Below are 12,467 nucleotides of genomic sequence, written 5' to 3' on the forward strand. Positions count from 1 at the left end.
CGACCCTTTCATTTTATTTTTATAAGAAAAGAGGTTGGTGCCTACCGACCGCTGTGAAATTAGTGGAACAACCGTTTTAAGAGTGACGAATAACATACTTCCCCACGCTTCCTCCTTAAAATACGATACACTGGATCATTATTTCCCGGTCAAAGTATGATGAACTAACATATTTTCACTTTTAAGATTAAAAAAGTTATTTTTACATCCCTTATCCTTAGTTAAAATCAGCAGTCAATTTTAATAATTAAACCTGGTGCGTGGGATAGACTGATTTCATTTAAAAAAAAACAATGTCGCAGGGGTAAAATAATAATTTTATCATCTAAAAATTTTATATAAAAAAACCTTTTACAAATCTCATTTTAACATTTAAACATGATTTTAGCCTTTTTATAATTTTAAAAATATATAATTTTGTTCTTATAATTTAAATTTGGAAACTTGTCACTTTTTTACTTAATCTTACAAGTGTCATCACCACATCCATCTCAACAAACCATAACCCTAAAATAAAATCCAACTATACCATCGAAACAAATCATATCATAATAATAAATCTTACTACTACTAGTTTCAATAGAAATGATAATGAAAAGACTCAAACCATAAGTAAGTGAGACAATAACAATGGTCGACCTAGTAGTGGAGGCCATTGGTTGAGATTGTAAAAGGGTTATTGATAGGCTAGACAAACTCCATGGGACAAATAAGTGAGAGACATTGAGTACAGGAAAAAAGGTGACTTGCAATGTTAAAAGAGTGTGGGGTGGTTAGTTACGGTAAATAGATGGCAACAACAGTAATGTTAGGGCCCAATTAAATCTTTTAAATAGTCGGTTAGACCGGCATTAACTATCCATAAGTTAAAAAAAAAAAAATTAAAATCAGACTTTGGGTGAAAAATGTTAATCACTCAATTGTTTATTCCATTCATTTTTATATTGCATATACAAGCTCTTTTCAATAATAATAAAATTATATGTGTATAATTTAGGTATATAAAAAATATATTATTATAAAATTAGATTATTATAAATTAAATATAAAATAATATTTAATTATATAATAATATATTATTTATATATTTAAATTATATATAAAAAAAATATTCACATATAACATTACTATTTAAATATTATAAATTAAAATTTTAAAATTCTTGTAAGCCGTTCGTCATGGCTGATGATGTAGCGCACGAGTAACGTGGAAAAAATAGAAAATTTAAGTCAAAGTATCCTTGCCCTTGCTTAAATGGTGATGTTGACGTCGGCTTCATATTATATTGATGTTAGAATGTCACCATTTTATATATATAATTTAAATATATAAATAATATATTATTATATAATTAAATAATTTTAAATTAATAATAAAATAATATTTATAAAAAAAATTAAATTTCATGTGCAAGAAAGGGTGTCTTAATGCAGCATCATCTTTAAATCGTTAACTATTCTTTTTTTAAATTATCAATCAAATTATAGTTATAAATTTCGTGTATAATTTTTTATATAAATAATATCATATTATCATATGAATAAGTATTAATTTATTTTTAATTTTAAATTATCTAATCGTATTATGATATTTTATTAAAATTATTAAAGGCTTTAACAGTAGCACTCCACCGACAGCTGGCCAGGCCAGGAGTATCTTAGAAATAATGAAAATAATTACATAGGAATGGAAAGTCTTCGCCGGCAAGGCAGAAAGGTGAAACAAAGATATCTTATCTGAATATGAATGTGAGATATCTGCCATTGCAAGCAAATAAATTAATAAAAAAGCTTAGCCAACCTCAATCAGTGTTTGGTATGAATGCTTCAATTTTACTCCAAAAAATTCCATTTTGAATTGAACTATCGCCGTCAGCACACCAACCAGCTGGAGAAATTTTTAACATCTTTCTTTCATTGCCAATCACCTTAATGGTGGATTTATTTCTGCTGGAAAATTTTCAATCTTTTTCATATTTTGAAGGGTGAAAGTAATTTTTTCTCTGTTCTACTTAGTTAATAACGCAAGATCCTAGGGATTTCTCTACAAAAATTCAGGATTTAGGGTGAAGAAGACTTGGGAAATTTACACTTCTATTACGTAAACGAGAGTGTAGAAATGCAACTTGCGAAAAAGAAAATATTTTGAGAAAAGTTCAACCACTTTAAACCTTTTTCTATTTTAGTATCCCATCTTTAATTATTGACAAAATGATGACCACTTTATTGACACTATTTCTAGAGACATGATAGGCCAAAAGAAGCTTTCAACATTGCTAAAAAAGTGCAATGTTACGTACGCTTATTTTTTAATATATATATATATATATAAAATGTATCATCATATGATTAGGTAAAGTTAGATTCGAACTGAGTTGAGCTCGACTCGTAGCCAGCTTAAGTTTAACTCGGTTCATATATGGGTGACTCAAGTTCAGTTCGAGCTCGTTTAAGGCCAGCTCGTTTCGAGTTTGAGTTCGATTTGACTCAGTTTTCGTTACCAAAACAATATCGTTTTGACCAAAACGACATTGTTTTATGTAAAAAATTAAAAAAAAAAAATCTAACAAGCCAACTCGAGTAGACTCGGCTCAAGTCCAACTCTATGATTGGGTGTTATTTTATCTCTAACTTAAAATTATATAATTATTTGATAACACATTAAACGCATATCTATTTGTATATTTAAAATAGATACACATAGTTTTATTATATTAAAAAATTATATATTTATGAAATGATCAATATGTAATAAAATTAATTTAATATAACAAACGGAATAAAATACAAAATAATTAAATTATGCGTACAAACAATAATATATCCGCATAATATTAGGTGATTTAAAATAGATATAAAATATCATCGAATCACATATTGACATGTCATTATTATATTCAAGTTTGCACGCATGATACTGCTTAATACAGAATTGGTGGCATTAGATGCAAAAGATGATTGAAACAGCAATTCATTATAAATACCGCAATGAACAAAGTTTTTGGTAAGGTTCAAAGGAAGCAATGTGTAACAATTCAAACGAGTAAAGATTTTTGGTGTATAAAGAGAGGAGACTGAAAGCTAGTCGTAACCGTGGTTCCATCCACATGAATGCCCTTTCTACTTTCAATTAAATACTGATTTGCCAGTTCCATTTATATTTCTGCAGGAGAGACCTGATAAAGGGAAACAAGGAAAATGCAACAAATATATCATAACAAGATTTTATACCGAAGCCCGGATGATCAGATGCTGTGTAAACATTAAACAAGAACATAGAGTAAAATCAATTTCTCTTCTCTCTATATAACTGAGATAATCTGTAAGATACACAAAATGTGGTCTAGACAATGAGCGCACTACCTCGTTCAAGAAATATATCACATGAAGGATCAAACTCTAGAACACCCCTCAACGGCAGAAAAATGATAAATGTACAAGGGAGAAGAAGAAGGCCAAAGGGAAATGCATAGAAATTATCCCTTCCCTATCTGAGCAAAGTATGCCTGCTCCGCCGTGGCAAGTCGGTTTTGAAATAAGGACCACTCTCTTTTGCACCGTGCTCTCACCTGCAAGCAGAAAGGAGGAACACTGAGTTATAAATATGATTAAAAACTGTCTCAAGGTTTACAGTTCAAATGCCCAATATGACATGGGTAAACATTTTCATCTCTATTGTCCTTTGTCCAAATGAAACCAGACGCATAGTATAGGAAATTATGAGGCTCTAAAATACAAGTGAAAAACCATTAAAATAGATAAACATAACATCACAGATATACATACCCCCTCCCATGGAGCTTTCCCATTCTCTGCCTTGCCCTGCAATTATAATCCACAACTAATTGTGAGACAAACAAGAGAATATGCCACATATAAATGAAGCAAAGGAATGCATACATCATAATCTGTAAGATGACTACAACTTTCTATAAAGAAGCAACATTGCAGCTGAAAAAGGCTCCATGTCATGCTAGCTTCAATGGTAACTGCTAAAATTAAGAAGTGGGGGAGGTTTTCAATTAGAATACCAAATTACTTCTTATATAGGACTTTATGCTGTAATTATTACATAAAACTTGAGTCCACCAAGTCATAATGCTAATAAATCAAATTCGTGCTTATCACCCATGCCATCAGATTTTACATCTCCAGCTATTTCATCTCAACTTGGACAGTAAATTACAGAATGGTCTAACCAAATCTATTAATAAGATGTTGCCTGGGTGCTAAATACATGAAACTCCACAATCACTGCCCTAAAGAGAAAACCAAAGTTCATATACTTTCCCTTCTTTTAACAAAACTTTCTTTAAATTCACCAATTTAAAACTTGTTTGGAAGAATCTGGCATACAAAAGACTTTACAAGTAACCATCCCAAATTATGGATACCCTTTGAAACAGTCTCTCTCATGCACAGAAGCAGACACAGAAAGACAACAAATATTACATGTGCATGCACAAAACGAGAGAAAGAATCTAATTCTACTTGGTATTTCATGGAAACAGCAGCATGGTCAAAATATATGGCCTGTTGAAGATAACTCACCTGACGCCCAAGTGAAGGGATGACTTGATGAATGATCCACTGTGAATCAACGACTCCAATCCTTTCATGTGCAGGCTGTAGGGAAAAACCAAATACTGAGATTCAATTCAAGTAGAAAGTGCCTAGGTGAGGTAAGAAATTCAAATATGTGGCTCAAGAACCTGAAAGGAGTATGCACACTAAAAACAAAATCAACATCATTTTGTGAACTAGAACTGCCCAACAACTAGTTCAAGTCAAAAAATATTTATTAAACCAACCACCTGGATGGAAACATGCACAAGCCTAAGTGTGTTGGAAGCAATAATGGGAACTCCTCCCTAAACTTTTTAATCTAAAACTAAGATAAGTAATCTTTCTACCATAAAGATTGATCACTCCTAGATTTATTTAAATTTCCTAGATCATATCTTATACACAAGATAGATTTATTAGGTACACAATGTAACTAATGCAGAGAATTTCCATCATAAATTCAATAATAGTCTTCAATGTAGATAGCCAACATGTGACATGACTACAGCTACAAACGAGTTGAGCCGCTCTCAAGTTACTCTTGGCTCTGCTTGATTATTGTTGAGTCAACTTTAAGTGGCTCGAGTATTATAATCGAGCTGAGCTCAAACTCATCGTTGCTTTGCTTAGTGATCTCACAACTTGGCTCAAGTAAGATATTTAAACCTAAAATCATACTCTCTGACTTTGAATATGAGGTAAATAATAAATATATAAGTTATAAGGTTTAACAATAATATCTTATCACTTTTACTCTCGAGCTTGAGCCCTATGTCTACTCCATCGAGCCAAGCTCTAGCCAATCAATACTCAACTTGGCTAAGCTTGTTTGCATCCTTAGACATGACCTTGACCTCGAGTTGACAGGTCATGCATCTAGGTGCCTATGAAAACATAATCATTTTACTTCTCCAAATAATTTATGTTATTATCTTTTCTCCCATGCCCTAAATAATTGTTTTTACTCACACATTTAAATTATTCCTTTCGATAGCATCTTGGGATTAAGGGTTCAACTACTCAATTTTTCTAGCTTATGACAAGGGTCTTTGATATGAATCACTTAAGAAGCATCATTATTTTGACAAGTTTTCTCACTATGCTTTTGCAGTCAATCATCAATTGCAAAGCTTGTGAATGCTATGTATGGGAGGCACACTATATAAATTAATAGGTCACTAGAGTAAGTGTTCCCATTTCTGAAGCTTTTCTATCTATATTACATCAATCTTTACTTTTTATTAAACTAAATGACTACATGAGTTGTTAAAATTCTGCTTGTGCTTTGATTTTTTCTACCAAGTTCTTGCGACAAAAACATTAAAAGTATGACAATAAATATATCATATAGTCACAAAATACATTATTTTTTGTTAACAAGAAAATGATTTCACATTTTTACTTGCCAGGCAATACAGGTTTTACATGGGTTAAATCAAGAGTGATGCTATTTGTACCTATAATGAGTACCAATTAAGGTATTATGCGATAAAATGTTACTTTATCTTTCATTCAAAATCACCCAATCACATGGTGAAACATCATCATTGTTACCCAAATTGATACTCATTATAAGTGCACATAATTTTATTAAAGATATTATCCTTCAAACAACTGCACCACTTGCTGAATCTGAAAATTTTTACAGTCTTAACTGGTTCAGTTTTGGGTAAATTAAGCACTAGTCTTAGATCAACTGTGTCTCAAAAGAAAATGGACCCCACTGACCCAACCCATGAATATATATACATCAATCACCATTAAGATTATACAAGCATGCTACTTTGTCATTTTATAAATGCATACTCCAAACATAACTCACTTGCAAGTAGAACAAAGAAAAGGAAACAACCACTTACTTCTACACATCTTCTTAGAGCAAAATCCAATCCCCATCCATGTACCAAATCGTTCTACAAGCATAGAATTTAGAATTTTGTTAGCTGTATATTGAAGAACAAAAACTTCTCAAAAGATGTCTGTTCTGAAAGGCAAGAGCTATAATCATGCTACTTATCACATATTATAAAATTTTTGCATACAACCATTTGCTAAAAACTGAGACAATGACTGTTACCATATATACAAGTAATATAGAACTCATTTAAAAGGAAGTCCTCATATTTGATTTACTTGGTGGCATTTTACTTGTTCATATTAGTCTCAGTCATTTACATCTAAACTCCCCACCTTTATGAAGAAACAATGTATCAAATTATGATGTGACAACTGTTTGCATGTGTTAACCCACATAATGATTGCCTATCCATACATACGATGGACATACAAAACTATGAATGCAATTATAATCACTCTAGCCATTCATATAAAATACAACTTACTTGAATCAAATGCCAAACGCAACGCCAAGCTTCTCGAGAGAACACTGGGGCCATAATTTCCACAAAGCTGAAAGAAAGCAAGGCATCTTAAACACAAACAGAAGAGAACAGGTATAGCTTTATAATTAGCAACAACTATATGGACATATACCAATATTGCATCAATTATTTAAAATGCTAAAAACAAACCCCAATTACAAAGAAGTTCTATTTTAGATTTTATTACCAGATTTTGCATCAATAATTTAAAATGCTAGCAGAAAAAAAAATTTAGAATATAAATTTATTTCGGGAAACTTTTACCATCTATTTGCTTTTATTTGTACCTTACTCCAATGAACTCTTCAATAATATAGGAAAACACTTTTAAGTATAATTTATATACAAAATTTGTTTTTGACATAGACAACTACACCACAACTCGCCATAAAACTAAGTTCTTGCCCTACAACATATCCACATCCATATGAATTGAACAACAAAAGTCAATCAAATTGTCTTAAAAGACCCATTGAGATGGTCTATCCCATAAAAACAACAAGCACTATTTGCTTACCATAACCACTGACAATGTACCACCCCACTGCTACTTACCAATTCTACTCTCTAGTGCATGACAGCCGTATCAACATTTTCTATTCATCATGAACTTGCATTAAGGATCAAATCATTCAAAGGTGTTCACAGAACTAAGCAATTCAGTATCTTATGGATGTGTAATAGACTTGTTTTTCTGACAATTAATAATAACTAATCATCTCAAATTATAGTCAATCAATTTTAAGAGAACTGTATATAATTGTAGTATTTTCGTTGGTGACAACTATGAGAATCCTATGGATGTTCAAATTGAGACAAGGGAAACAATATTATGTCTGCTACTGAGTTTAATGGTGGATAAAAGAGATGGACAAAGGAAAGAGAATGCATCAGTTTAGTGAATAATTGTGTAAGCCATGGTCCACACAAGAGAGTTATGTAGTTTGTTAGGATTCCAAGTGCAAGGTATGAGAGTTGGATTTCACATTGGAAAGTATGAGCTTTATATGAGTTTGAACTCTCCAATAATGATATGAACCTTGGGAGAACCACACCTCAAAAGCTAGTTATTGAGATTGGGGAGCCCAAAACCATATAAACCCCATACTTTCCAATGTAGGATCCAAGTCCTATACCTTGCACATGGGATCCTAAAATGGTTAAGAGATAAGAGAGATTCAATTTTTAAAAGGAAATTAGGGACAACAAAACCAGTAATTGCTCTTTCATGATCAAACTTTTATACTATTCTTTTATATAAATAATTAAAATAAGTATGCTGAGATTATATAATACACTGAAACTGTGCAGAAAAAATTAAATGTGTCAAATAACAAGTTGCATGCAAAGAACCATAAATATCTGTTATTCCAATTGTAAATTGATGCCTCTTCATTGGAGCATGATTTTTAATCTCAGCAAATAGCTTGCAAGTACTATAATTATGAATGATGTTAACTCGGTGCCAATTGAGTTATGCCAACATCAGACTAATACAAAATGTGTGTGTGAGAGAGAGTAAAAACATACGCAGCACATGGAGGCAAACGTGGATCACTACACCAGCCAGGTCTTTCTTCCGTAAACCTGATGATAAATTCAAAATGCATGATGTTTTAAATAAGTGATAGTAGATGAATGGTCCACCAATGCTCATCAAACAAATATATATACATAAAGGAGAGAGAGAGAGAGAGCTATAAAGCTTACTTGTGAACTTCTCGATCACCCCTCCGCTTTGTCATTTGCCAAGTCAATCCATTATTGGGCTCAAGACCTGGTTGAGAGATCTCTAGACCATGTTTTTTAACCAACCCAATATACCTGGTTATTCATATGGAGCAATTGAGAAAGAAAGTTGTGACTGCTAAACTTGACCAGAACCATAACTGGAAAAGTAGAACTTACTTCTCCCCGTTGAAGTGTTCCAAATCAAGATCTTCATCCCAAATAAAAATATACTCATAAGCTGCAACAACATCAGGATGCAAAAACCTTTTTGCATACCACCTGCAAACCATATGGGAAAATGAAAGCTTAATAGAAAATTTATCGTATCAACAACCTGATTATATATCCAAGTAATTTAAGAATGGATGATCATGAAAAAAAAGATATAAAACAATGAGCTGCTTATTCTATACTTTAGCAGCTCTCAAATTAAAGGAGCTAAATGATTGGAAATCAGTACTACACAGACAACCTCAAATCTCACCACTTTGTTTGTCTCCTTGCACTAACATGGATTACACTCTTTGACCACTCAAATTCATCCCATTCACTTGTCCGACCATCATAGTGGAAAAGCAAAAGTTGGAAATCCTCAGAAAACTATCACAATATATGTAAACCAAAACCTCAGTATCTCCAAAATAAAAATGAGTTAAGGACAAAAAAAGGAATGAAATGGTCCATTTATATACACCTTTTTAACCATTCTATCAACATTCTGCCTCTGATCCAGACCAACTGTGATTGTCAGTAAATACTTGGGCTTTTTCTCCAGATCCTGCATATTTCAGAACATTTACTCTAGTCAATTTCTATAAACTAAAAAAGTTGATCCATCAGACACAATCACTCAATAGGTCAAACTTGAGGATTCTTCTTTGCTCTCATCATTTGTTAACATTCTCACACTTGCCTAAAATACAATGTCCCTCTAAAGAAAGAACCATATAACATATGCTTCCTATTAGCTATTCATCCACAAATGCTTCCATTCCAGTCAAATTTGACTTTGTTGGATGGAATTCATTATTTGAAGACATTGAAATAAAAGTGAACCAGACAATATGGACAAGAAACAAGATGTTTTGGATAGTTTTACAAAAACTTCATAGATCTAGGTTGTCCGTGCATGGGACCTATGCAGTAACCATATTGAATACAACAAAATGCACATTCAATAGATCCTACCTTTGGGAGCTATTGATATTATAAAATAGTATCAATGGAACAATATATATGCAATCATGATAGAAAATTAATTGCTTCTATAATCAACACTTAAGGAGCTGTCACCCTTCTATCAGAACTTAAAGTTAATAATATTATAACTGCTGTATCCGGTGCTTATCAATAGAAAATAGGGTAAATAGATATCCAGATTTCCAGCTCTTTCTAGCTGTACATCATAATGATGCTTATTAGTTTTCCCATAACAATCACTTGTATATTGTCAAAATGATTGTCTATCATACCTCAGTAGGTTCACCCCATAATTTGCGCAAGTACAAATCAGTTTGAGCCACCACAATTCCTGGAGGTAATAACTCTGCTCCACGAGGATTTGTTGGAACATATATCTGGTTAAAATAGATAACACAACACAGGCAAATTATCAACTAAAAAAGTCAAGTTTATTCTTTAAGCTAATTAATAAAGCTTCAGCGCAAACACGAGAAGCCATAACGAAATACACAAAAGCCAACAAGTGTAGTGATAAATAATATCCACTAAAGTAAATTTGACATAGAATAAAAATATGCTTTTTTAGGCAAAAGATTTTAGGATCAAACAATTTGATTATTACTTTTGATGTATGTTCCACTCGATAATAATATACAACACAATATTGTGAAAATTAACCATGGAAATAGTAACTCTTCCCCAAATTTGGTGCACAGGTATCAATATAGGACCAACATAAAATTAACTTTTGTAAATTATGAAAAAAGTAAACACTTTGGAACAAATCTTATAAGCAAACCAAGAATAAGAAGATATCTGAAAGAAAAACATTATATGTACCCTGGGGCTTGATCCATTATATCTGGGATCACTTTTAAGAAGTTGATTTTGGTTTTGGTTTTGATTTGTAACAGAGAATTCTATGGTTGAAGTAAGACTTGATGGTAAATGAATCTGCAAAGAGTGAAAAAAAAAAAAAAATTAATACTGATGATGAGGGTGTACTGCAACATAGGTATATCTGGATGGTGGCAAATATACCTTGTTAAGAGAAAGTGATTGAAACGATATACCAACGGAAAATCCAAAGACAATTCCTAGAATAGTAGTCATAATGAGTCTACCACTATCATTTGTTCTTTTCGAAAGACTGCTGCAAAGCAAAACTAAATTGGGTTAAGAAAAGTTGGCAGAGTTTGTGCACATTACTGACTGTAGTGAATCAGAAATTCTAAAATAAAATTTATACAACAACTTTTACTCAATCAAGGATCACAGTAAAATGACAAAATACAGGAATAATTAAAACCTCCGGTGTAATGTCCCCATTTCATACAGCCTCTGACACTCCAACTCAACAGGTCAGATGTTCACAATAATAAATCACTTCCTTAAGCACCTCTTGAACCAATATCTCATCCTTCTATTTCTCGAAGCTATTTGCATCGGATCTTCAACAAAGCATGAACCCTGGTAGCAGGTAAGTTTATAATTTTAATCAATCAATTTTAATATATTCGTCCACTAATTTGAATCCAATAATCCACGTGCCTGCAAATAGATCCATAACACAGATTATTCATAAAATTTTTCAGAAACAGTAGCAGATTAATCGAGTTAAAAATAACAAGAATTACTGGTTTCAACCAACCTTTAATATCAATAGCTTGAATAAAAATAAAATAAAAGGAAATTCAAAGAAGAGAATATACATATAATATATAAAAATAATAATGCAATTCTCAAAATGACCACTATTGAAGATATCCAGGAAAATTTTAGGTTCTTAGACATTTTCAAGTGTAAAAATGTATTAAAGACGGTGTTCAAACTTCAGAGCGAATGAATGATGAACAGAATGCACTACTACACTGGACGGTTAAAATTACTTTCAAGTTAAAGCCAAACACACACTAATATCGCACACAGTGAACAAAATTACATAATTCCAAGCTAAACCAGTTCATTTCATCAGTTGATCTGCTTCCACAGTTCCAAACATTCAAATGTGATCTTGTTAAATCAAACAAAAACGCTTCATCAACAACCAAAAGCCGCAAGAAGAAATCACAATAGAGAATTCGAAACAAGACAACGAGAGAACTAATCAAATCCAACTATCGAAGTGAAAAATGAGATTTTAGGGTTTGATTCATACGCGCTCTGTATATCGATCTTGGACAAAGAGAGAGAAAGAAGAGAGCTTTTTTTTTTTTGTTAAGGTTTATATAGACTCTAGAGAAAGAGAGACACCTGGGCCTGGTTTTTGATGTTGGCTAAAAGCTGAAACTCGAAGCTGGTTTTTTTTTTTTTTTCCGACCCTGACGATATTGCCCCGCCTTTATTTTTGAATTTGCAGCTAAGGAGATACTGATACGGCTGTTTGATTTAACCGTATTCACAACCGACGAATGATCGCCACGTATTAAAGTCGCGCTTTTATCAGTTTTTAAATTAATTTAGTTAGGCTTTCGAGGGTAATAAAAAGCCAGCTTTTTAATAAAAAACAATGCTACTATTAATAGCATCACAGAAAATCAACAAAATAATCCAGAAAAAAGTGAAAATATTAATAAATAACTTGAAAATTGACTTCAATTCATGTTTA

The 12,467-nt window shown here is 32.1% G+C and overlaps 1 protein-coding gene across 5 annotated transcripts; it reads right to left on the reverse strand.

Moving 5' to 3' along the window:
- Nucleotides 1-2,954: 2,954 nt before the first annotated feature.
- LOC123209765 lies at nucleotides 2,955-12,169 on the reverse strand. Of its 5 annotated transcripts, XR_006501126.1 has the most exons (16): nucleotides 12,018-12,169; nucleotides 11,169-11,410; nucleotides 10,901-11,012; nucleotides 10,700-10,813; nucleotides 10,150-10,254; nucleotides 9,372-9,455; nucleotides 9,162-9,277; nucleotides 8,855-8,956; nucleotides 8,657-8,770; nucleotides 8,477-8,533; nucleotides 6,908-6,974; nucleotides 6,425-6,478; nucleotides 4,551-4,625; nucleotides 3,786-3,821; nucleotides 3,363-3,568; nucleotides 2,955-3,175 (listed from the first exon to the last, which is right to left on the reverse strand). XR_006501126.1 is itself a non-coding variant. In XM_044627903.1 (15 exons), the coding sequence occupies exons 2-15, from the start codon at nucleotides 11,186-11,188 to the stop codon at nucleotides 3,476-3,478; spliced, it is 1,146 nt and encodes a 381-aa protein (XP_044483838.1). In that variant the 5' UTR covers nucleotides 11,189-11,410; nucleotides 12,018-12,169; the 3' UTR covers nucleotides 3,281-3,475. The 5 variants fall into 5 exon arrangements, 4 of the variants coding, with proteins under 4 accessions (XP_044483838.1, XP_044483835.1, XP_044483837.1 ...); XM_044627903.1 differs by lacking the exon at nucleotides 2,955-3,175 and having other exon boundaries at nucleotides 3,281-3,568; nucleotides 10,901-11,009; XM_044627900.1 differs by lacking the exon at nucleotides 2,955-3,175 and having other exon boundaries at nucleotides 3,281-3,568.
- Between the last annotated feature and the right edge of the window lie 298 nt (nucleotides 12,170-12,467).

Source organism: Mangifera indica, chromosome 2, assembly GCF_011075055.1.
Source record: "Mangifera indica cultivar Alphonso chromosome 2, CATAS_Mindica_2.1, whole genome shotgun sequence".
NCBI lineage: Eukaryota > Viridiplantae > Streptophyta > Magnoliopsida > Sapindales > Anacardiaceae > Mangifera > Mangifera indica.

Excerpts from the sequence above, each read along its gene's own strand:
- LOC123209765 (XM_044627900.1), bottom strand. The coding sequence starts at position 11,188 with ATGGGGACATTACACCGGAG. Across the intron at positions 9,456-10,149 it reads TATGGGGTGAACCTACTGAG|GATCTGGAGAAAAAGCCCAA; the intron begins GTATGATAGACA and ends TGAAATATGCAG. Across the intron at positions 8,534-8,656 it reads GGTGATCGAGAAGTTCACAA|GTTTACGGAAGAAAGACCTG; the intron begins GTAAGCTTTATA and ends ATTTATCATCAG.